Consider the following 26290-nt stretch of genomic DNA (forward strand, 5'->3'; position numbering starts at 1 on the left):
CAGAAACACTGCTAAACAACAGTAATAGACTGTTCATAGACGTCCTCACAAGGAGAATAAAAAATATAAACAGAGTCAGCAAAGCCATGGGAAAAATGTCCAATGATTGGCTGTATTCAGTGAAACCAATTTAAGGCCAGTGTGAGAAGCTGGGAAACCCATGAAACAAGAGAAGCTTTCTCACTGGACATATACATAACCGGCACTCTGGAGTACTGGCCACTGCTGGACAGCAGGGCACTGCAAAGCACGGATCTGATTGCCATATGACACTCTATGAAGGTGCAAAGAGACAGAACTGTCATGCCTTGTGTAGCCTATGAACTGAAAGGAGCCATAGCCACATGAAGGGACGTGGTCAAGTAACTACAGCTGCCTGTTTTCTGTTTGCCTTGGCTCTCGGTTTGACTCATTGGTCTGCCTGAACACCTAGAGGAAGACACCAGATCAGGTGGGAGGAGAGCCTAGTCCTGCGATTCTGGAACATAATAGTTCACCCTCCCATTAGCACACAAAAGCTGTGCAGGAGAATCAAAAGTCTGCTTCGCTTGATGCTACAGCCTAGTAGGACTACGACTATGCAGGGAAATGTAGATAACTAAATGAGTAGCCCTTGAAAGGCTGGAGAGAAGTGCTTGAAGCAGCCCCACAATTAAGCAGATTTGGTAGCCATCAAATCTCATTATAAGGCAATAGCAAAAGGCAGCAGTCCAAGCTTTGTTAGGAAGGAGATCATACAAGAAATGTAGACATGTGACCATGGAGAGACAAAGCTGCAGATAGCTCCAAGAAATAAGGAAGTAAATGTTTGGTTGAAAAGAGGATGTAAGCCAAGGCCTCAGGTGGGAAAGTCAGAAGAAACAAGAGAATGCGCAACAAAACAAACTGCCATGATGAAAGCCAAGAAAAGGAATGCAGTGACCAGATGGAAGGAGGGTCCCCACTGTCAGCAATAACATAAGCAACAGGAGACCAGTTCATAGAAGGGGTATCAATCATATTAATCTGTGATTGGGTTGCCAGTAAAAGAACATCTTGCTGGGGTACAGACTTTCAAGTGACACAATGAGCGATGCAGTTGACATTTGACATGGGTCTTACACTCTCATGCCATCACACCTGTGTTGCACCCATTTGCAGTGCAGTGATCCTTCTTCTGGTTCATGACCCTATGGGACAAAACCAGGTAATTGGTCTAATATTTGATGGGCCATCCAGTTGTGCCTGATGCAGGGGCCTCTGGGGCCATGGTGTATGGAGGTCTGTGGCTGGGACTGAATCTTCCCAAGGGCTTCAGAGAAACCCCACTGAAAAGTTTGATCCTTGGCAGCAACCTCCTTCTTTCATATGGTGGGACATGCAATCCTCTTCTGTTATTGCCCACTAAGCAGTACATGGACAATGGAAACCAGTTTTCCACTGGGCACAATCTCCCAGAAACTCTTAGAAGAGCAGTGCATTTCTGCTCTAGCCACTTTCAGGGCCTTTGTTTTGGTACCAATACCCATTTTCACACAAAATGCACATGCAGACAAATTTAGTACCAAGGCAAGGGCAACTGAAAATTTTAATGACATGTTCCAAGCATTTGTTTTCTCTGGATTTAAAGCAGGTTGGGTTAAAACTCCTTAAATGTTATAAACTTTAATTTTAAAAGACAGCCTTCCTTTGGGCACCATCAGAGCAATGGAAACAACTACAGAAAATACAGAGGAATCAGGTATCACTTGTAAGAAACTAACTGGGGATGTAGTATTCCATTACACAGGATGCATTTGTACCATTTTAGCTTGCACAGATGGAAATATAGTTCAATGTTTCAACATCATTTGACTTTCACATGTTAAAATATTGATAAGTGCTGCACAGGATAATGCCCCTATGGTTTCAAGTAGTAACTGGAGCATGATGTTTATTGAAGTGAAATACAGCAAAGCCTTTAACAAGTATTTAAAATTCTGGGAATCATTCTCAACACTGTTATAGATTATTTCTTTATTTTTCTTCAGCTAATCTTTGTTGATATCTTCCAGTTTGTGAGTGTTAAAATAGAATTCATCTTCTGATCACCTCAGTGCTTCTGTGTTACAAGAAACTCCGTAGGAAAAAAAAATATTTCCTATTTGAAAACTAAAATGCTGCTGTAGTACATGAAATAGCAAACTTCAATAAAGAAAAACAATGCTACATAAAATAGGCATAAATGGGCCATAGACTCCCTGTTCTAAATATTTATGGACCTTTACGCTGCAGCAAGAACATCTGAAAGCCATAAAACACATGGTTATCCAGATTGCTCAACAAGGTCTAACTTGTATTATGCCAAAGCTTCAGTTCTAAAATGCACAATATTTCCTACACCACTTACAATTACTAAGACCAAATTAGTCCAACCAGAAGCCAGTGGAGGCCAGAAAAGATGTCACTTTAATATATTTGAAGGGAAGATGGGCCATGGAGCATTTTCTGAAAGTGCATATCACAGGGGTAAGACTGGCATTCATTCAGAATTCATCTATCCAGTCTGCAGCATCAAATTTAGCACAGAGATGCTTTGGTCCCCTATGAAAGCAAGGCTTCGTTTTATGCTTCCCATTGGTACAAGCATGGAAAAATCAAAGAGGAAGGTAGTTCACCAGATATAGTTCAGGTGAACAGACTGGAAAGTGTTTAAAATTCTCTGAATGTCATTTGGAGGAAAAAGAAAAGTTTTTAAGCACTTGAGCAACCATGCATTGGGGTACACAGCTATATAAGGGATTTAGGAACATGATTCTTAAACAGGTGATTCTTTAGGATGTACTGTTTAACCACATCATTTCTGGAACAAGACTCTCAGATGAACACTGAGCAGGCCAGATCCACATGGGAAGCCTGAGTCATTCCCAAATGGATGTTCAGTACCAGGAGCAGGGTTTACAATTTATGTGTGAAGCTGCATGGCAAAGCTTCTCCTCTTCATCTAACCTCACAGTAGTTTTAGAGACTAAATAGCATTGTTAGACTGTAAACAGGATATTGTTTTCCTCTTCTCAAAACAAAATAAGAAAACTAAATCCTATTCTTCCCGTTGTGCTTTGTCTGATTGCAAGAATATCAGCTTAAATAGAGTAATGCTTAAGGCATTCTTAAGGTCTCAGTATCTCAACAGTTCTGCTCTAAATCCTATTTAAATTAAATGCAAGTTCCCTTGTTTCATAATTAATACACATATTTTAGCACATAAATCATAATAATAAGAGCGATCAGTTTCGGTATAAATGATTATTCTGCAGAGCAATCAGTATCCTATCATTCTAGCCACTTTATTATCTGATAATTAGAGATGGTTAAAAATGTTCTAATTTGTTAATTTCAATACTAGTTGCTGAAAATTCTATGAGTATTCTTTGCAAAGAATTCTGCAACATTTCATTTCTAAGTTATTGAAGTGTTTCCCTTTGGTTTAGATTAATAGAGTAGAAAAATTGAAATTATTAAGTCAAAAGAAATCCATACCAGCATGGAGTGTTCCAGCCTTAGTGAAATGGACCATTTTGGTAGCTCATGTAGATATTCCTGAGTATCTAAAATTTCAGAATTTTGCCTTTTTTGTTGTCCTGAAAGAAAAGTTTGAAATGTTAACATTTCCATAGAATAAAATCCCTCAGTTTTTAAATCTGCCAATTACGTTGAACAGTAGGCATCGATTGACTTCAAAGTACCTGTTGTGGTTTAACCCCGCAGGCAGCTAAACACCGCACAGCCATTTGCTCACAGCCCCCCACAGTGGGATGGCGGAGAGAATTGAGGAAAAGAAAAGTAAAACTCGTGGGTTGAGATAAAGAGACTTTAATAGGACAGCAAAGGAAGAAATAGTAGTAGTAGTAGCAGCAGTAGCAGTAGTAATAATAATAATAATAATAATAATAGAAGCATATACAAGTGATGCACAATGCAGTTGCTCACCACCTGCTGACTGATGCCCAGCCCATCCCTGAGCAGCAATACTCTACCCAGCCAATTCCTCCCAGTTATATGCTGAGCATGACGTCATATGGCATGGAATATCCCTTAGGTCAGTTGGGGTCAGCTGTCCTGGCTGTGCCCCCTCCCAGCTTCCTGTGCATCTCCAGCCTTCCTGCTGGCAGGGTATGAGAAGCCGAAAAGTCCCTGACTTAGTGTAAGCACTACTCACCAACAACTAAAACATCAGTGGGTTATCAACATTATCCTCATCCTAAATCCAAAACCCAATGCTGTACCAGCTGCTAGGAAGAAAATTAACTCTAGCCCAGCTGAAAACAGGACAGTACCATTTATGTGTTAGTACAAGAAGTACTGCAAACCATCTCAGAGAAAAGAATTGTATTACTATGAATTAGTGATGCAGCAAGATGTCCAGACTACTCATGATGTTTCACAGTGTCATATGCTGAGCAGTATTTAAAAGAACAATAACATAATACTTTCCGCTAGGCTTTTCAGAATCCCTTGTGATGTTTTCACTTATACAAGATTCTGGACCGTTCCCTTACATAAAAATAACCTCTTATTTAATGAAAGCTGGCCAACAGTCTCAGCACAAAGTCCATTGCCATGATTTCTGAATCATTCAGAATGTGCAAAATGACACAAACCTTTCTCATCCACCACAGCTCAAGCTGAGAACATGTCTCAGCTGTGTTCTCTGTACACTTGCATCTCAGTCACAGAGGACCCACATGATCATATGTTATGCTACCCAAAAATAACTTTCTCATGTGCAGAGAGGCATTAAACCAGAGATATCATATAACATCTTCTATGGCCATCTGTTCAACCTAGAAGGCAGAGGTATTTTAGAGCAGCACACAGGTTAAATGCACGCAGCTAGTACATGCTGCGTTACAGCACTATATTGCAATGCTTTAGTGCATTTTGCAAGTGTAAGGGGAAGGGGTTATCAGATTAAAAACTGAGTGATCACGGACTACAGCTGTCATGTGGATGCCACACTGGCAAAGCAGAACGTGCAACAAACATGTCCTGCTGTTCTTCAGCAGTCCTGCTAAATTTGAATATAATATTCTGTTTATACAATGATGATGTTCATATATGCTGAGACAGAATCTCTATGGACATTCAAACTCAGACTAACAGCAGTAAAAGAAAAGCTGGTGTCAAGTAACCTCCCAGGGTGGCTAGCTAGTCATGTAAGAGCCAAAAGTTGTCGTGATTGCTTCCTACAGGTGCGACTAGCACCGTATTGCTTGATCAGGAACAAACAGCACTTCAGCTAGAGTGACACTCAGAGATCTTGGAGAGATAGATGTACTCTTCTGCCAGTTTGTGAAGGCCTAGTTCTGCTGATCGATACCTCAAATACCCCACAGCAGACCGCTCCTCTGCTCAGATCTCATTGAAGCCATTTGTTGAAACAGGCAGAGTGTGTATGGGAAGGGCGGGAGGGAGTCACCATATCATAAATATCTTTGGTCTTACTTTAAAAATCTACAATTTAAAAATACACATTATAATTCTTTGCATATCCTTAAAAAGACCTGTATGCTCTGCCAGTTAGTGAAGATGTTAAGGCCAAATAGGAATCCGTAGGTTAAGGCTTTATTTCTTGATTAGCTGTATGATGGTGTTTCCTCTCTGAGTCTCAGTTTCCTTGTGTAGAGACCACGCTATTTAACTTTGGCTATTCAGAATAAGGCATGGGCAACTTAAGCTCTCAGCATTGCATCGCTTACGTTGTTGGTGTTCTGCTGAACAGAGTTTTAAACTTTGGGTTCTTAAACTCAGTTATGTGGAGACTCCTAAGGTATCCCTGATACCTAAGGGAAGGCACCCCAGAAGCTGTGACATGAAGGCAGGGGATGGCTAAACCGGTCAGGCAGAATTATGAATAGAGAAGGTGAGGCGACTCAGAAAGGCAACCTCAGAAACCTATCTCCACAAGATAAAACCTAAGGCATTAAAGGAGTTATGACTTATCTAAGTCACGGCTCTAGAGGGATGTGGCCCATCCAGTCGATGCTTTTAGTCAGAAATCCTTTACTTAAGTTAGACTTCTGTCACATGGAAGAAGAAAGGTTTTCTATAGTTAACTGTGGTTATACCCTGCCTGGTTTGGAGTAAGAATCAATATCCAAGTTTCTCACATCCCAAGAGACCATGGAGGTGGTAGTATTTTTAAGAGGACAAATCAGTGCCCCCTGAGTGAGGCCCTGCAGGTGGGCTCTGGAAAGGGATGCTTGATCCAAGGTATCTGCTTGGCCCAAGGCCCAAATCTTCTTGATGGCCTCAGAACACGGACAGTTGCTATACACTGAGTATCTGCAGTGTGGGTGTTGTGGAGGCTTTACTGAAGCAATCACTGGGACCTGGGAGACTTAGCTCAAGCTTCAGTAGTTAAGTGATATTTAAGCTGTCAGCGGATCTGGCCCAGGTAATCTACAGGTGGAAACAGTAAGTATTACTCTATCCATTTCTCCTAACCACACATTCCTTTAAGAACTTGTTTATGTATATAGTATGTGTTTCATGGGATAAAATTACTAGATGGTGTCACTATTTCAAATCAGCAGTCATTTGGAAATAAACAGACAATAACATGAGATGATACCTCCGGGAAAATGCTTCTGCTATGAAAACAAAGTACTTTCTAGAGAAAGTGTTGACAAAATGCAGACAAAGCCACACTGCTGTTACTTATGTAGTATGGCACACCTCCTGCCACGGTTTGGGAGTGGAATTCAGGTGGGTACCGAAGAGGGAAAGGGAGTAGGGAAAACTTTGGCAACAGCTGCCATTAAATATGATGATGGTAATGATATAGGATATCTAAAACATATTTTTTTCTGCAAAACAAATGGTTGTTCTTCAAAGAGTATGTTATTGGAATCTCTTAGCACCAAAAATATGAAATAACTGCCTGCCTTATATAAAACCACCTTACATCTAGAGCTGGAGTCTGCAGATACCTGCATGTGCTTAGCTCCAAGTAGTGAATAAAGCTCCAGTGAAGAAAAGAGGATTTATTCCCTATGCTTAAAATGAATGGCGTGGCGACATCCCAGTGCCACTGGCGACATTATCACGGCTTTTCCTATTTAGCTGCATTTCCCACGGCTTGCCATGGACCTTTTTCTTCCGGGCTGTGAAAATAGAGGAAAGTTTCAGGGATGAAGGGATCGCTCCGAGCTGTGGGACCAGTAGATGGCAGCAAGAACACGCTGAAAATGCTTTCCTTGCCCAACCGGTCAGCCTGGAAAGTGGTACAACTTTAAATAGATTCAATATTTGTCTTTCATATTTGAAGAGTGAAAAGTATATGTGACAATTAGAGGGTAATGCAATATTACAGTGCAAATAAGAGAGTGAAATGACTGTGTAACCACTGAACAGTTCCCCGATTTAATTTGTTTGTACTGACCAAACTTCTCTGCAATTGCAAGCTCACCTCTGAGGGACGTGAGCAGAGGGATGGAGATCTGAGTCCTGCCAGCCACTAGAGATATTTTGGAAACTTCCCTGGGCCTCCTCCTTTGTAACTCCTTCTGTGCAGATAAAGGTGAACTAACACTGCTTTTAGGCAGAAAAGTCGCAGCAATCTGCAAATGAAAGGAATACCTCCCTTCACATTTACCTGGCCATCAAGATTGTATTTCTTCTCCATAGGGCATTCTACTCTCTGCTACAGACCCTTCTAGAAAAGAAAAAAAAAAAATAGTTAAAGCGTGAATACAAAACCCAAGCATATACATACACAAGTACGATTTTTTTTTCAAAGAGAACTCGGGTCTGGGCTGACTCACCACGTATCGCAGTAATTGCAAAGATGGAATGCAACAGCTCCAGAAAACTGCCAAGAAACAAACATAAAATCTAGGCATCCGGGAGACAGCTGGGCTTCTTAATTATTGGCAAATATATTTATATATAAATATTTTGCCAAGCGTGATTTGGCTTAAGAGTTCCTGTGAAGTGACCTTTTGCTTCCCTTTGTTTTGTGTCTGTACACATGTCCTAGATAGATACATGGGGAGAGAGGCAGAGACGCACAGACAGAGATAAATAAACGGATTTCACACAGCTCTCCGAAATCCCAAACGATGCCTAAATTAAACGAAGAGGGATATGAAGCGAGGCATAAGTGCAAGCACAGATTTCAGAACTGTGAAAATATGTCAGCAGAGCATCATTTTTTGGTTCAGACTGATAATCACTCCCTGCTCTCATTATAAGATCAGAAGGGCCATCTGTCCTCTCTGGATAATTTGGAGCTCAGATACAGTGAGCACCCTTGTTAGAAAATGACCCTCCTACTCTCTGTAATCACAAGCACTTGCAGCCCTGGGATCCGCACGCAGCCGGAGAGGAACAGATTGGTTCCAGATCAGTATTGATTACGTATAGATTTGTGGTTTATTTGGTGCTTTATTTTGGTGAGAAGGTTTTTATTTTGGAGGAGAGATGTGGCTTGTTTCCTGCCTGCATTTTCCAACCTGTCACCTTCAGTTGTCCGGACTTTTCTCTCCCTTCTCGAGATGTAACGCTAGGATGTTGCATGAGACCGAGGAGTATCTTGATTTTGTAAGGAGAGAAATAAGCCTCAGTCTGAACAATACAGCTCGGGAAGCTGTTTCCTAATACACGATCCCTATTTGTCTGCAGCGAGCTGTTTCCCCTCTGTTTCCCCACTCTGACTCTCGAGTGAGCGACTGACTCACTCGCAGCCGCAGCAGAGAGGTGTAAAATTCAAGAATTCTTCATTTGCTCTGGATCTGCAGATAAAAACAAGTCTTAGCGACTTCACTGACACAGGATAAAGTCAATAGCTGAAGGGAAAAGTCTTGACAGGGGAGCATGGGCTACCTTCCTCGTCTGGTCCAGATTAAGTGACAAAGTCCCGTGTCCCCCCCGAAAATTACAGTTTCCAAACAAGGAGAAAACTTGATCATCGGAAGGGCAGAAGCGGAGTGAAGGTACACTTTTTCGGGGGAGAGTCCTTCATCCGGGATCATTCTTGTGGGGATCAATGTGTATTGTATCGCTAATAGCGGAACAGGGATTACAAATAGGACAGACAGTTTCAGGACACCAGGACACGGGGAAGTCGCAGGTGGGAGGAATCCGCTTTTAGAGCTAAGAGCTTCGTCGCCTCTAACGACCCGCTGTAAGAGACTTGGGTTTTCAAGAAGTACTTTATTATTATTCTGACGGTAGCGATTTCGCCTCATTTGTAAGACAATGATGTTTAATATTCACCGAGGAGCAGTGAGGTGGCATTTGAAACCCTCCCGCGCCGGGGGCAGGGTTCCCATTTGCACAGAGCTGCGGCTGGCAGGCTGCGGTGCGCCCGGAGGGGCCATTCCCTGCGCGGTCGGCGGGCCGGGGGGGCCGGGGGGGCCGCGGGGCCGCTCCCGCCGGGCCCGGGCCGGGCACCTCCCCGAGCGGCTGCAAAGCGACCCCATCCGCGGGGGCGGGCAGGTGTTAAGCGACATTTACAAACTCAGCCGACTTCAGACCGCGGTGTTAGAGCGGCCGGCGAGGACGGGCGCTGCCCCACCGGTGTCATCGCCCCCGGCTTCACTGGGGAAGGGGGCTGAGCACCCCCGGGCTGGGGGCGGCCAGGGGCTAGGCACACTCAGGGTGAGATTTAGCAAGACCGCTTTGTTTTGCGATTGCCATCCATAAGACATCTGTGCTAAAAATCAGAACAAAGCCAACGCCAAAGCAAGCAGAGCCCAGGTAACTCTCGCTGCAAATGCTGGTTGGCATTAAGGACGGGTACGCTTTTGGGTAGTCAAAATAATGTCTCAGTTGATGCCGAATAGGTCTCTTCATCCGGCAGCTAAATAATTTCAAGTGCTGTTTTGGGGTTTGGTGTTGGGTTTTTGTTTGGGGTTGTGTTTTTTGTTTTGTTTTGTTTTGTTTTTAAGACTCCGGATCTACCTAATCTTTCTCCTCCCTCCCGCTCTTTCCGTAATTTTCCTCTCTAAGAAACGCTTGTACGTGTTTGTATAAAACTTGAGCACATTGCTGAGAAGGAGAGGGAGAGAAAGTGGGTTCAGTACATAAAAATTACAACGCCAGGTAGCCTCAAATGTGTAAGTGATATGTATATGTTTATTCTCACTGAGTATTTCTACATCTGGTAGGCAAGGCGGCGGGCTCTGCGTCTGCCTGCCTCTGTCTACTCCTATGGAAGAAAACCTTGTGAAATCGCTTTATGTCTGCCGGTGCGTGTACATATGTGCGTGTGGATATACAGGCAGATAGGTAGATAGATTGCACTCACGTAATCTGCCCGTGTCTATCTAGCTGGGAGGATTAGTTATCTCTGCATCTATTGAGAATTAACAAGGGCGAGAGATTATGTATCAACGTACAGACAACGGCTATGAATGTGAAACCCTATGTACATAGGTAAGACGGATTCAGTCAGCCGCTCAGTTGCAAAGCTCTTCTTTAGGGCTGCTCTGTCTTATCCCCTCAAAGCCCTCAGACAGTTTCCTCCGAGTGCCTCCACTGGGGGATAAGGAGGAGAAGGCTCGGCGCTGCACGCCCCTGCTTTTCACATCCGAAGTCTGCAGAAAAATGACATGTGTCACCGCCGTGCCTGGACGTCGCTGGAAATTGGCAGCCTCCCCCCACCCCGCCACACACACCTTTTGTTCCAGGCAAAATGAACATTTCGGATGAGCTGGGGAAGGGTGTTATGCCAGAAGGGGAGAGACGGCGGGAGGGCCCTCACCCACCCCCCCACCCCCCCGGCCCTGCGAACGGGAGCCCGGTCGAAAGGGGCCGGGGCCGGGCTGGGCCGGGGGTGCTCCAGGGCAGGGGGTCCTTGCCGCGGCAGGAGCGGGGCGCGCCCAGCCCGGAGAGCAGCTCCGGGGGCGGCGGCGGAGGGCAGAGCAAAGGGCTGTCGGGCCGGGCCTGCCGCACCGCCAGGTGCGGGGAAGGGGCCGCGGCTCCAGCCGGGGGGCAGCAGCGGCAGGCGGGAGCTGAGCGGCGGGAGAGGGGGAGCTGCGCGGCCGAGGGGGCCGGGGCGCGGGGGCTGGGACAGGGGCAAGGGCCAGGGCCGGGGCCGAGGCAGGGGCCGGGGCAGCGCACGGCGAGGTCTCTCCGCCGCGCCGGACCGCATTTTGCGGCAGAAACTCTTGAGCGCAGACAATGGAGCGGGATGTTTACTGCGGGCGGGAAGACAATTAGCAATTCATCGGGAGAGATGTGTCACCCAAATGTCACGGGGAAGCTAACATGACATCTGTTTTAATGGCTCCGTGCTAATAAACTCCTCTCGAAGGGCGGCTTTGTGGGGACGTCAAAGATTATTTACAGAATGAGTCAGTTTCCAAACGGGCTGAGGCGCCGTCGGTGGCGGCGGGAGCGCGGCACGGCGGGGACACGGCGCCCGGGACGCCGGGGGATGGGAAGGACCCGCCGGGGAGGGGGCACCGCACCGCTCTCCCGCACCCGCGGGCAGCGCCCCGGCTCGGCTCGGCACGGCTCGGCAGGGCCCGCCTCGTGGGGGGCGGTCAGAGCGGGGCGGCACCCCCTTACCGAGCCCGGCGCCCCCGTCTCGGCGCATCCCCCGCGCTGCCCGGGCCGAGGGGAGGCGGCAGGGCAGCCCCAGGTGGGCATCCTTCCCCCCGCGAGGGCTGGCTGTGCCTCTGCAGGAGTGGGGCAGTTGTGGGAGTGCGTAGGGAGGGTCCCAAACACGTCCATCTGCGGGGCTTGCCTTCTGTTTAGCTTTGCCTGGAGGCTGGGGGAGCCCCAGTCCCGGGAGAAATCACCCTGTGCGGAGCGCCCCGAAGCAGCAGGGAGCCGCTCCCCGTCCTGGGGCCGCAGCCGGGGGGCGCGGAGGCGGCCCGGCCGCCGAGATGAAGTTCCTTGACACCGGGAAGCGGCGAGGCCCCAGAAGAGCGGCCGGATTTACACCGAGTGCCACATCCTGCGTTATTGAACAAGACACGCTGCAGTAAAACACATAAGTAGACAAACCGAGAGAATCCATTTAGAACAGTTAACACAGTCTGACTCGCTCACAAGCACACAGTGGGGGGAGACAATTTAATTTCCCTCAAATCTATCCGAAGATTTTTATGTTCAGATTGCTGTTTAGATGGCATGAAAGGATTCTTTAAAAGAGAAGGAGAGGGGAGAAACCTTTCGAGCCCCTGGCCGTTGGCCTGTATTCTTGTGCCTCTTCCATTTTCGTGTTCTGTAAGGTCAAATTGGGGGGGGTTGGAAATGAGAAATACGCAACTGCGCTTGCAAATACGTATGTGTATATAAAGATAAAATGTATTTGTGTGTTTCTGAATATATATGTGTACATATACACACACATATGCCTGTGTTTGTCTTTCTGTAGAGAGAATAGATACTGAGTCTTTTTAAAACAGGCAGAGCGAGCCAATCCAAGCAGTCTTTTCTCGGGCAAAACCGCCACTGAACGTAATAGCAGGTTATTGCAAACCTGTCTTCCGTACTTATTAATCGTCCAGATCAAATACATTAATGGATAGCGAGAATGAAAATAGGCTGAGAACTGTCTGTCGTCCTTTCAAGGGCAACGAAAACGCAGCACTGACACCGGGTCTGAACGCAACAGCGTGCTCCGTAACCTGGAGAGAGGGAGGAGTGGGCCGGGAAGTGGGTGGGTAAGAGGAAAATTGCCGTTGTCAGGAAAACTAAATGTAATTTTAGGTGGCCCACATCTGAGATGAGTAAATAAGCCATGGATCTTCTTCGCCTCCTTCTGTCTCCGGGGCTATTGTATTCCCGAAGAAACGGCGAGGGCAGGCGAGTGCCAGCCCTGCACGCGCGGGATGACCCAGGGGACAGAGGTGCGGGAGCGGGGTCTCAGCCAGCCGCCGGCCCGGGGGCGCCGGCCCGTCCTGGGGTCCCCCTTCCCCCGCTCCTACCGGGGCTGCGGCGGCGGCCCTTCTCCCGCAGCCTTGGCACATCTCTTCCCAGTTCGTTACAAACCTCGTGGTGCAGATCTGCTTCCTTGGGCTTCGACGGGAGCGTCGGGGTCCTCCGGGGGAAGCGCACCGGCCGCTTCCCGGGACGTGCAGAGGACGGTGTCCCGGGGGGTAGCGGAGGAGGGGGGACACACCAAAACTGTTTCTACCTGCCCTTTACTTACACGGATGTTTGTACGTTAGCTACCCGCACCCACCGATTCTGTGTAGCTGCCCGGTGTGTGTGCGTCTGTGCCCATGACTTTTTTGGGGGGGGCAGCAGGGCAGTCTCCCCAGCTGCCCTTCCGCTTAAGCCCTTGCTGTTGCGTTTCCCCCCGGCGCGGAGTGGCGAGCAGAGGCTCCCCGCCGGCAGGGCGGGGGGGAGAGAGCCCCCGGGGCGCGGCGGGGAGTGGGGGGCGATCCCCTTGCAGAGCCCCGCCGCCGGCCGGCTGCCCAGGCCAGACCGCTGGGAGTCCGGGGAGGCAGGGGAAGGATCCTGCTCTCTATTCCAGCTATTTCCAGAGCCTGGGAGCCCGGTAAACAAAATGCTCTTGCTATCTCCTCGCGCAGATAAGGCAAGAAGTGGCTTTCTTTAATAATATGATTGAAATGTTAGGGGTATGATGCCTCCTCGTTAGTAATATTGGCTTTGCATGCAGAGCACAATCCCATCCCTCTAGACTGCTTAGCCAAAACAGAGCGTAAACTCTGTAATTAGTAACGTGTTCCATCATTAAAGAGCCCTGCTGAGAATTTCTATTTAATAATGGTCTTAAATTAGTTATGATGGTAAATACTCATCTGGAAATTCAACATCTAAAACCATCTACAATCTGGAAATGCTCCAGTGTTGCTGTAATCTCCTGTAACACAGAAATGACTATCACATCCAACCATCGCATTAGAAATTCGCCGTACCGTTTGGTCCACGAATATACTGTATGGATGTGTTAATTAGGTTAACCCATACACTGTCTGCTTCACAAATATTTAGAAATAAACAATGAAAGCTCCTTTTTAATACGATACAGCCAGGGAGGGGGGGGGGATTTGATTCTCGCATTTGGAAAGTCTTTTGTTTTCAGATAAGGTGGAACTACAGCGTCCTCGGGCCTAGGAGTTCACCAACACACGCCCACGGACACACACCCGCGCGCACAAGTCACCTCGGCCGCGCTCAGCAGCTCCCCGTGACACGCAGCAGCAGCACCCACGGCTCCTCCTGCAGAAAGTGGCTTTTATCGCTCGCCTCCCGGCTCAGGCAGATCAAGTCATACCACACTCTTTTTTTTTTTTTTTTTTTTCTCCCCCCCCCCCCCTTTTTAAGCTGCAAACAGCTCGCTCCGTCTCTGCCTTGTCCCCAGCTATACAGCGGGGCTTGGCTCCGGCGATCCTTCCAAGGCGGTTTTAAAAACAGTTCAAGGAGGCGCAAGGAAGAGGCAGCGCAAGAGTAAATAAATAAATAAATAAAGCTGGCTTCCCCCCCCTGGCTGCAAGTGGAATAAAAGTTTCGCAGATAGACTGTGATGCAGGTATAAATAAGTCATTCAGGTACACTTATCCCCACTGGGGATATAAAGGAAAGTTATTTGTAATAACAATAGAAAATCAGTAACTGAGATAGTTGGGGGTTATGGTAGGAGGCAAGTGAGGGAAGTATATTTCTGTATTTACCTAGACGACTAAACGTTTATCCTCTCTAGCACTAACCTTTCATGTTTAATGAATGAATCTGCATTGCAGGGTTTTGTTGGGGGGGGGTTTCCCCTCCATGTGCCGGCTAGTTTTAAATCTGCAAGCACCACAAAGAGGCCGTGATCCCATCTGCCTATGATTCCAAATTAAAGTTCAAACGGACGGCTTACACACTGCTGATCCTGTATCATAGCCTCTCGCGACCCTTCAATTACTATTTAATAGAATTACAGTGTAAAATCCCAACAGTCTTAAAGAATGTTTTATCACAGACTGAAGAGAGAGAATATACAGACACCTCCAATGTTATTGAACTGTATTACTGACCTATTTAGATATTAAAAGGGAATATTTAGTGTTCTACAAGATATTACAAGGGCTACTTTAATCTGAAAACATGCATATGTCTATGTATATGTGTGTCTACATATATATGTGAGTGTGTGTGTGAACATTATATACATCAACTCCATCCCATCAGCGAGTGCACACAGCCACGCTGCGTGGACATGTGTGCTCACCCGTGTACACATGTACACACACCCACGCAAACACACGCACTCCTCCAGGCCCAGGTGGAAATCAGTGTGTTCTGGTAAACTGCTATTCTACTTTATTGTTGCCAGATATTGTTAAAGAGGTTACTTCAGTAGGAAAGCAATTTTTCCTCTACTCATTGAAAAATACTCTTTTAATTGACCTTATTATTAAATGATCTTCCCATAATTATGTTTTTATGGGGACAAAAAGGCAAATATTTGCAGTAGAGCTAGATCTCCCTTGAACAGCTGGGACTGGAATTAAAATCAGTCCCAGATTGGCTTTAGATATTGCAAATCTTGACTTCCAGTGTAGTTTTCTTCTCTCTTTTTCGACCTGTTCGGCAAAGGACCTGCCTGCCACAGGGAGAGCCGATCCTGCCACTTCATCTCCCTTGCAGCTAGGCGATTCTAACCACACACTTCCAGGTATTTACATCTACCCTTTCTTTATTCATCACTCTTTTGCATCTTTCTTCTCTTGCAGATCCAGAGGTGCCGAGCCGCTTTGAAGCCTCCTGGTCTGAAAACACCTTGCTTCCAAAATAAAAAGAACAGCGCCGAAAACAAAACCTCACAGACGTCCCCCCCCTAGACACAGCAACACAAATCCCTTTAGTATCATTTAGTCATAGCTGTGTCCTCACAGCCTCTGCCTTTTGTCATTACCAAAAGAATATTTAGCGCGATCGTCGGTAATATCCTTAATGCTTTCTCTTCCCAACTCTTTCTCCTTCCCTCCCCCCGCTCCTCTGCCTCCCCGCCTTCTCCATCCCTTGGCCAGTTTGCAACTGGATGGTTTGGTTCATTTCCCCCCTTTTTATACACCGTTTACAAACTTCTGTATATCAGGGCTCTCTGCAGGGTAGTGATGCGGCTACTAGGCCACGGGTGCCCTCTGCATTTTGGACTCGTGTGTGGGTGTGTGTGCCTGTGTCAGTCTGCACACCCGTGTGTGCGTGTGCTCTAGAAAAAAGGCAATGTTTGTCTATCCTCTCCTTACACGCGGAATCCAGGCCAGTACGATGTGGAGCTCAATAAGAAACTGCATGAATAAACACGAATAGAAAGTTGTGCTCAGCTAACCGAAGAAATCAGAGCAATACCAGGGCACCAACGTCCACATTTCTTTTCACTTCGGGCCGGGGCAGTAACCTCATCTGGGTATGCTAAAAATTAAGGGCAACGGGCAAGCAGATTCAAGTCCCTCGAAAAGGCGGCTGTAATTGATCGGGCAGAGGGAGCTGGGGATGATCGAAGCCCACGCCTGACCGCGGAGGGCCGGCAGCAGCCGCGGCCCAGCAGGCACACAAAGGACACCCGGCCATGCTAAAGGGCTCGGACCGGCCCTCGGGCAGCGAAAGCGGGGAGGGAAGGAGGGAGGCAGGCAGGTGGCTTCGGTGGTCTCCAGCCCCCCACGCCGGGGTGCACACAGGCCGGTGGAGCCGCCGCACAGAGCTCGTTGGGGATGAAGGCAGCGGTATAGCCCCACGGCGCGGGGATGGGCGGCGGGGGCGGGGGGCGGGTAGCTATCGCCTCCAAATTGCTCCCGGAACCGGCTGGTCTCGGTCCGACTTCCAACGGGTGGGGCGGGGCCGTGCCCCCGCGGCCGTGGGCGGGAGGCGGCGGTGAGGGACGGCGCAGGTCGGGGGAGCGGGGCCGCCCGGGCCGGCTCCCGGGGAGGCAGCGCGGTGTGCTGCCGGGCTCCTGCCATCTGCCTCCCATCCTCCGGCTTTCGCTTAAATATTGATCAAATGCACTTCAGCTTCCGAGTAATTTCATCTTAATCAACGGCCGAGCTCGGCGCGGATAATAAACTAATGCTGGAGAGGAGCTGTCGATAATGCTCGGCCATGGGCAGGGAGGAGGCAGCCCTCCAGTTTGGCGGGGCTCGATAGGCCCTATCTTCCCGGGGCAGATGGACTTAGTGGGTGAGAAGGCTTAAACGCAGCTTTTCATAGATTTACACCTCAATCAGCCATTCAGGTTTTTAATGCAAATCCTAAAACAACATCATTTATCCATTACGGAGCACGGCTTTGAAACGGCATATCATTAGCTGCACCTTTGGTACCCCGAAACAGCGCAGGCACCGGCGTCCCCCTGGATGTGTGTGCCCCCACCCTGGCCGCCCCGCACAAAGGCCCGCGGGCTCCGGGGAGAGGCGAATACCCCCAGGGGGGCCACACCGGCCCCCCACACCAGGGCCGGGGCAGCTCGATCCTCCGGGTTTCGTCTAAGGCTCCGGCAAAAGGGGTAACATATCGGGGACGGGGGTGGCAAGTGGCATGGGAGCAAGGGCCCTGCCCGGGAGGCTGGAGGGGAGGGAGGCTGGAGCCTGAGGCCACGTACGGGTGGGGTGAGGCTAAAGGCGATCTCTGGCCTCCCCTAACTGCCACGGCACGACGGGGCGATCTTCTGGAGGCTTAGTCAGAGAGAAGAAAAATCCAAACCTATCAGTGTAAGGCTCAGCTGAGGTAGATTATTGCTGCCGGCTTGACGCCTTGTAGCTGCAGCTTCGAGACGCGCAAATTAAGGAAGAGAAAGGAAAAAAGATCCCAAAGTTTCACGCCTCTGAATTCTTTCAGGTATTAAATCCCGTTAAAAATAAAGCAGGATGAGAACGTCACTCCTACCAGCGAGGAGCAGAAATATTGCGCTTAAAAACAATGTACCGACATCGAAGATCTCCTTCCTACCCAAACCCGTGGGTGACTAGAAGGGCCGGGATTTTTTTCCTATAAAGGCCTCTCCGCTGCCTTGCTATCGGGCGGGGGGTAGAAAGAGCAGCCCGAGCTCAAGCGTGAGACCCGTGCGAGGGTGCAGGCCACTGGGGAGTCTTTTATTCCCTCCTGGGTACTATTTTTCCCTTCTAAAAGCCGCATGGGGGAGGGGAAGAACTAGGTCCATCACACGACCTCCTTCTCCCACCCACGCGGAACACGGGAGCCCTATTGTGTGTGTTGTTGTCGTGTGTGTGTGTGTGTCCCAGCAATTCCCGTCCATTCCGGTTTCATACAACCGGGGGTTATTTTCTTTAAATTCCCCACTCGTGACGGCGACGGGGCAGTGACGCCGCCGGAGCTGCCCGTGGGGGGATCTCGCCGCGGAGTCGCGTGTTGAGCGAAGCCTGGGGGGCGGGGGAGCCGAACCCCGACGGGGCGGACGCTGCCTCGGGCAGTCTATGTCCTTCCCCGCAGTGGCTCCCGCGGGGAAACGGAGGTGAAATCCCCCCCACACTCTTACGCGGGTCTCCGCAGTTCGCGGGCGCTCAGCGGCCCAGCGCGGAAACCCTTTCCTGCCCCGGTCAGGGGAGTCTCACGGCGGGGCGGGAGGGAAACAGCCCCTACGCGCTCGCTGCGCGCACACGCGCGGCTTTTCCTCAGGGGCACCAAAGGTGTATGAACGTATTTGCACATTAGCTTATTCCTTAAAACTACCCATTAGTGGCTTGCACTAAGATCTCACACCCTAGGGGGTTCCCCCAGATCCCCAGGCAGCCTCTTGGGGCGAGGGGACGCGAGGGGAAGCCCAGGCGCTTCCTAAGGCTTTCCGTAAACCTAACTCGGACTTCCCAAAAAAAGGGGGGGGAGGAGGAAAGAGAGAGAGAGTACTCGGGAAACACAAAGGTAGATCGGAAGTCCAAATTAGTTTGGAAATGGTCAAGAAATTCCAGGCACGTTTCTCCTTAAATCCCTGGTAAGTTTTAAAATTGTATTTTCAAGTAAAAACAAGTTTAGAATTTACCTCTCGTTAATTCACGGCTGAATAATCTGCCCAAGGCAAAGCAAAACTTTAATGAAAAAAAAAAAAGAAAAAGAAAGAAAAAGAATTAAAAAGAAAGAAAGAAAGATGCTGAAATACTGTTAGTCATGCAAATAAAGGCTTCTTTCAGCACATTACAATATACTCTGGATTCGAGGGGAGGAGCTGCAGCCCGCTTAGGGCGAGGAGTTTATGTTTTTGTTTTCATTTAAAGCTACAAAACAAATCCCGAAATGTCTTAACCGTTCTCTGGAGACACCCGGCCCTGCAGACAGGCGGCCAGGGGAAGCCTTTCAGCTCGGAGTACACAAAAAAAGGACCGGAGGGTGGGAAAACGCTGGAGCCCGCAGTGGCGGAGGGGACCCGGAGGGACGCGGCCGTGCCCCGCGCCGCCGCCGCTGTCGCAGCCCCCGTGTCCCCGCTGCCGCCCGCAGCCTCCGCGCAGGGTCGCTCCGTTCCCCCAAAATCCCTCCGGGGTGTCCCGCCGAGCCGGGGAAGGCGGGGGGACGCCGGCGGCGCAGGGGCCGCGCACCACTGCGCGCCCCGCGGGACCGCGGCGGGGCAGGGCGCGGGGCGAGGCGACCACGGGGAGGGCGTGTTTTTCCGTGGCGGACAAAAACACCAACATCGCTGGATAGATAAGAAAATGGAATACTGTATTTGATTTAGAAAGTTTGTACATATAGATAAACACGCAGTTAAGGAAACAATAGTTTAAGCGTCCTACGTGGAGTTTAAGAAGAGACCCCCCAAAGCTGCTATGAAATACTCAAAATAGCTTTTGCATAAGATAACTACAGTTGCACCCTAAGCTTTTTTTTTTCTTTTTCTTTTTTTTTTTTTTCTATCGCTGAGGTCCCTTTTGAAAACCTAGCACGTCAGATCTTGACAGCTAAGTTTGTGCAAGGAACACCGAGTCAAGGAAAATAAAAAGGAGAGAGAGAGAAAAGGTGGGAGGGAGATAGACGGGGGGGGGGAGGAGAAAGAAAGAGTAGAGCAAATATCATATACAAGCATTTCTACACATATATTACAAACTGGGAAAATGACCGCATCATTAAGATATACATAATTCATATAAAATTTTGAAATAAAAATAAAAATCTGTTACAGTCATAACTATTCTTTTTCCACATTTATAACCAGTACCCACACAGGCAGTGACAGAAGTGTAGAAAAAAAGGTGCTTACGAATAAAATGATTGTCTGCTGAACAAAAAAACAGAAAATTGCATCTTGGCTGGACCATCACTTGGACTTAAAAAAAAAAAAAGCAAAACAAAAAAACAGAGAGAAAGGGAGAGGGAGAGAGAAAGAGAGAGAAATAGGACCAACAAAAAGGCGATAAACATTTGTTATTTCCCTCTTCAAGGAGTTCCTTTTTAATTTTTTTTTATTTTTGCTTTTTGTACAAATTCGATCGGAGTTTGCGTTTGTTTGTCTGTTTTCTGTTTGTTTTCCTTTACTATAGAGAATATTTTTTCCCAGATACAAATTTAATCATCATCATCATGCAAGTGGGTGAAATGCGTCCATGGAAAAGCGCAAAGGAGAAATCGTGCTTGTCCTAAAAAGAATACAATTGTCACTTTTGCTTTGTCTTTTTTTGTCTCTTTTTTTCTTTTTATATATATAATAATTATTATTTCTCGCCCCCCCACCCACCCCCCCCCGCTGCAGCACCAGCGTTTGTGACTGTTGCAGTTTTAGCTCCATCTCTTGGTGGTGGTGTTGGCTGATGGTGGTGGTGGTGGATTCTCTGATCCCTGTCTGTTTGTTTGCTATTATGTTTGGGTCGGGTTTGGCCTTTTCTTTCCTCCTGGCTGTGTGTGTGCGTGCATGCGTGTGTGTGTCCTGATTCTAGGTTGCCTCGGTTTGTTTTGCTCGGGTCGGGGAGAGGGTGCTTGGCTGTTTGGATTTGGATTTTTTGTTTGTTTGTTTGTTTTCCGATATCATACATCACATTCCGAGTCGCTGGAGGTTACCGAGAGGATGGAGGTGCCCGTCTCGGCTCTTTCTGTCAAACTGGAGACGCTGGTGGTCGGGCTGGCCGCCGTGGACGGAGACTCGGCCGAGCTGTGTGTCGGGCAGCCGGGCTCTGCCAGCGACCGCATGCCGCTCTGTCCTATCGCCTGGTGCTGGAGCCTGCATCGCGCCGGGAGACAAAACAACAGCACAGCCCCTCTGAGACACCGGCCGCCGCTGCCGAGGGGACGGCGCCCGCCCAGCCCCGCGAACGCCCGGGGACAGCCGCGGCCCCAGCCCGGAGCGCACCCCCGGCCCGGCCCGGCCCGGCCTGGCCCGGCCGCCTTCCCGCGGAGCCCGCGGTGCCCGGGAGCGGCGGCGGGCGGCAGGGCCAAGCCGTGCGCCCGGGCCGCGCTGCACCCGCCGCGGGAACGGCCGGGCCGGCCCCGGGGCTTCCCCGCGCCGCCGGGGCAAGGCACCTCGGGGGGAACGGCACCCAGCGCAAACACAAATAGGGGGGGCGCGGTTGGAAGGGGGACGGGGAGGGGGGCAGAGAAGCGGTTTCCTGCCCCGTGGCTTGAAAAACACGAGCAGCGCCTTCCCTTTCCCCGGACAGCCATTCATCCCCGCAGCACCGCGGGCCTAGGATAAAACCATGTCTGCGTGAGCCCCTTAAAAACACTTGGCCACCGCGGAAACCTGCCAGGACCGGTCTGTAGCGGGAAAGAATCGTGCAGGATTCTCATTTTGTGCTCTGGCGAATATCCGTCTAAATATTTTCCAGAGGACAGATAAATACTCTGGGTTCTGTGGCAGGATTGGAGGAAGGTCCTGTCCGGGGAGGCATCGCTATCAACAAAATATAAAAGGGCGATTGTGGAACACGGCGCTTCTCTCCGCTCGAAATTTAAGACCCTTTTCCATCTGAAAGCCAAGATTAGCTTTAAAGTGCTGGTCCTTTCAGCGTCAACACTTAAGGGTACATTGCCGTTGAACATTTTTTTTTTTAAAGGCAATAAATAATTTTTAGGTTCCCTAGCGTGTTGTGAATATTCCTGTGCGCCCGTTTATTCCGCTCGAAACCCAAAGAAAGCCTGATTCAAGGATAAGAGCTAAAAGTCCTGGAGTGAGCAGCCAGCCACAACCTCTAGCATTGCCAGTGTGAATCAGAATAAACTCTTTGCTCAACTGCTGCTCACCGGGGTATTTTCTATTTAACTGCCTGCAAAGAACAGGAAAATGTAGCCTGTTTATTCTACATTTCCTATTATTTTAAGTTGTCTAATTTCAGCGTCTTTGATTTTTCTGCCATTTACAATTCCTGGTGCATTCATCTGCTGTCAACAGCATTGAGTCAACAAAAGCATCCGTAGGCAACTTCTGTTTATTTACAGTTCTAAGCTGATCTGTTTTCCATTTAATGGAAATTAAATGGCGAGGCACTTTTAGGTTGCATTTCTCCTACAGAATCTTGAATCAATAGCACCAGTGCTATAATTAGGAGGAATTTAAGAGACACCATTTACAAGAACAAGAAGTTTTGTTTACTCGCTTACAGTGGTAGCTAAACTTAAATTAAAATAAAAATAGCGTGTCAAGCTGGATTAAAGGTCCATTTTCATTTGTAAAATAACTTTTACGAAGGGTGACCAGAAAAAAAAAAAAAGAAAGAAAGAAAAAGAAAAGAAAAGAAAGGAAAGAAGGAGGCGTCGCTTTTATCATGGTAAAAGAGAAATTGAAAAAAAAAAAAAAAGAGGGACTCCGAGAGACACGCAAATAAATGCAAGGGTAAATGCACAGGAAACACAGGACCAGAGGGCCAGGTCGCCATGTGGTGTAAACAGAGACGTGGGGATCGGGAAAAAAAAGAGATTTCCCGATCTCCTAAAGGCTTTTCTCCCTTTTTTGCCTGAGCCAAACAGCTCTGCTACGTGCGTGTGCTGGTCCGGCTGCGCATGCAGAGGAGCACGAACAATTGGAGCGGAGCCGCCTGCTCTGCAGAAACCCGCTCTGAATCGCACCGCTCGCCTCGGCCCTTCGGCGGGGGGAACCGCGCCAGAGCCCGGCCAGACGCAGATCCCGACAAGCCGAAAGCAAAACCGGAGCCCGCCGACCCGGGGCCGTGGGGTTTCCCGTCCCCCGCGGCAGCCGCTGCGAGGAGGGAGGCAGGAAGAGCCGGACTCTGCCCCCTCCGCAGCCGCTGCCCCCCGCGCCCGCACATACACACACGGGCGCGTATGGAGCTGCCCACGCCCGCGGGTGAGCCCCAGCCCTGCCCGCACCCCGGGAGCCCGTGGGGAGCCCGGACAGGGGTCGGGGCGCGCCAGGCAACTTTGAGCCGTGCCTGTCCCCGCCGCATCCCTGCGGCTGCCGGGAGAAGACCTACCCGCCCGGCGGGGGGACCGATTTCTGCCGGTGGCGGTGATGGAGAGGAGGAGGAACGGAGAGGCAGAGGCGCGCTGCCGGCCGGGCGGTCGCCGAGCCGTGGCGCGGAGCGCGGCCGCCCGCGGGGCCCCGCCGCCCACCTCGCCCCCAGCCCCGGAGAGGAGCCCCGCAGCCCCACTGACCTGTTTTTAGCCGCCGCTGCTCTGTCTCTTTGCCTTCGGTTTTTGAACCAGTTGCCTACTTGCGTGGGGGTGAGCCCCGTGGCCTGAGCCAGTTCCCTTTTCTTGCTGGGGTTGGGGTAAGGGTCCTGCAGGTACCACTCCCTCAGGAGGCTGCGAGTCCTCTCCTTGAAGCAGTGCGTCTTCTGCTCGCCATCCCAAATGGTCCTGGGCAGCGGAAACTTCTTCCTCACCCTGTATTTATCAACCGGCCCCAGCGGGCGACCCCTTAGCTTCTCGGCCTCCTGGTAGTGCGCTTCGAGCCACATGGCCTGCAACTTGCCGTGGGACTCCTTGGTGAATTTGTGGTTCTCCAGGATGTGGTAGAGGTCTCGGAAGTTGCCCGTGTGGAAGGCCACCACCGCCCGGGCTCGGAGGATGGACTCGTGCTTGTTGATGGCCTCGCATGCCCCCGGCGCCACCGGCAGCGACCAGAGGAACCTCCCCAGCCTCTCTATGTCTCCAGTCTCCTCCAGCGTCTCGCAGACGCTGGCCACTTGCTCCGGGGAGAAGTTGAGTGTGGGCAGCTGAAACATTGACAACTCTTCGTGGGGTGCCCGGGAGCTGCCGCCTCCACCGCCGCCGGCACCGGGGCTGCAGCCCGAGCCGCTGCCGCTGCCGCCGCCGCCGCTGGCGAGAAGGAGGGAGCGGTGGTGCGGGTCGGCGGCGAAGTTTGGCAAGAAGAAATGGGTGGGATAAAGCTCTAGCGGGGACCTGAACACCATGGGATGACCGGGGAGAGGGGGAGATAAATCAAGGAGAAAAGAAAGAAGGGGAGGAAGAAGGGAGGAAAGGGCACACGCACCGCGCACGCATCCACACCCGCACACGCACACACAGCCACATAGAGGCACGGGGGCACACACACTCACACGCACACGCGGACACACGCACTCACGCGCACACACACACACACACGCACTCACACACACCCGGCCCCACGCCGCCGCCGAGTCAGGATTCAGTGATTCAACAGCAATCGCCCTAATGACAACAGCCTCATAATATCTCCCCTAAATCCACAGTGAGTGCAGCGCTGAAACATTTTGTTTCGCTTTTCTATTGGTCTTCTGAGTGTCGTTGTGGCGTTGCCATGGCAGCCCCTGCCAATCACTGTCAGCCCTGCCAATCATTACGGAGTACGTAAGGAAGGTTTTTACCACTTCGCCCAAATGCACGGGGGGGAGGGAAGCGGGGCGGTTGGTGGAAAAGCCTGGTTGTTTTTTGTTAGGTTTTTTTTTTTTCTTAATCTTTGCAACTCCTAATCTCAGCACTTCCCCTTCTCCCTGTCTCTCCCCCCTCCCTCTCCACACCCCTCCTAAATAAGGGATCAAATAATGCGAAAAGCAGTGTGCACATATTTGTTGAATGGGATGAGCAATTAGAGGGTGGAATATTATTGTGATCTTAACGAGCCTCGTTAAAGCTAAAGGAGATATGGGGGGAAAGTAAATGGGCCAGGCTGGGATACACGTTCGGATAAAGGGCTCCTAACTGAGACAATTTACACATGATTTGCACGTAGTTTCACTTCATTCTGCCTATCTGAGCACTAATAGTGCCGGGGAAGAAAAGAAAGATGAGATCATTAGACCCATCCTCACGCCGGTCACCCTCCCAGAAGCAGGCACATACAGTACAGGCTGGGTTTAGCCCTGGTTCCCCGAAGAGTCCCTCTTCTCTCCTCCTCTCTCCCGCTCCCTTCCCCTCTCCGCGGAAGGAGGAATCGGCTGCTCGCGAAGTTCCGCGGCGGCTTGGCCGGGAGCCGCGCAGGGAGCCCAGCCCGGACCCGCTCCGGCCGCCCCGGCTCCGCGCCCGGCTCCGGCGGCGCCCCGCTTGCTGCCTCCCCCGTCCCACGCCTTGGTTCCCCCGCCCTCCCGCTCCTTCTCGCCTTCCCTTTCCCTCTGCTTTCTCTTCCCTCTCTCCACTTTGTTTTTCTTTCATTCTGGCTTTCCTCCTCCCACTCGCCTCACATCCCCTCGCCCCTTCCTTTCTCCGGAGCCCGAGGACCTTGAGAGCGAGGTCCTCACCCCCAAACCCGCCGCGGCTTTACACCGCACCTTTCCTTTTCCCCGCAATTTCTGCCCGAACTTGCAGGGCTTCTGTGCGGGGAGGAGGAAAGGGAGGCGAGGAAAAGCGGGTTTGAACCCAGATTTATTTTCTTTCTTTTCTTTTTTCTTTTTTTTTTTTTTTAAATTGGGAGCAAGGAAAATCTCCGTGGTGGTTTGAGTCCATCCCTCAGTAAGACCTAGCTGGGTCGCCAGACCTTGCGACCATGCAACTATATTTATTATTAGGTATGTTGCTTTTAAGAAGATTTAATCAGCATCTTGAGCTGGTAACTCTTTTGTTTAGTTTCTGTAGCTATGGAAGTGTGATTTACAGAGATTTGTACGGGTCATGGACATCTTTCCAGACTTACTGTGTATATTTAGACAGGACTTTGCTTGGTGTTAAAAAGTGTATATTTTGAATAGGTTCACACACAGTAGCAAACAATACCGACATTGTAAAGGCATGTACAACGAGTATTGAAACGCAGCATCCAGACTTCAACTAATCTGCCCTCAATAAAGCTGAAATAATTATCCTAAGCCGCCTTTCTAGAAGAAAAATCATTGAGGAATTCAAAACTTTTTTAAAGATCTTTTCTGCATTCCGATGGAGATCGAGGGGTGAGGCTTGGAGCCCAAACTACTTTCAGACATCAATGGAGGGAAGGAGGGGGGGGAAGAGAGATATTACAATTAAAATGTGAAAACATAGCGTGACTTGCCCTATC

At 49.8% G+C, this 26290-nt stretch overlaps 1 protein-coding gene across 1 annotated transcript; it reads right to left on the reverse strand.

The window, feature by feature from the left end:
- Nucleotides 1–19575: 19575 nt before the first annotated feature.
- On the reverse strand, nucleotides 19576–24450 carry SIX3 (SIX homeobox 3). The gene is made up of 2 exons (XM_054821390.1): nucleotides 23473–24450; nucleotides 19576–21085 (listed from the first exon to the last, which is right to left on the reverse strand). The coding sequence occupies exons 1-2, from the start codon at nucleotides 24231–24233 to the stop codon at nucleotides 20893–20895; spliced, it is 954 nt and encodes a 317-aa protein (XP_054677365.1). The 5' UTR covers nucleotides 24234–24450; the 3' UTR covers nucleotides 19576–20892.
- Between the last annotated feature and the right edge of the window lie 1840 nt (nucleotides 24451–26290).

The sequence above is a fragment of the Grus americana genome, chromosome 3, assembly GCF_028858705.1.
Source record: "Grus americana isolate bGruAme1 chromosome 3, bGruAme1.mat, whole genome shotgun sequence".
NCBI classification, from domain to species: domain Eukaryota; kingdom Metazoa; phylum Chordata; class Aves; order Gruiformes; family Gruidae; genus Grus; species Grus americana.

Bases quoted from the DNA above. Each gene is read 5' to 3' on its own strand.
- SIX3 (XM_054821390.1), bottom strand. From the start codon at position 24,233: ATGGTGTTCAGGTCCCCGCTAGAGCTTTATCCCACCCATTTCTTCTTG. The intron at 21,086-23,472 runs GTCAGTGGGGCT...GGCGCGATGCAG, and splicing joins GCAGCGGCGGCTAAAAACAG to GCTCCAGCACCAGGCGATAG.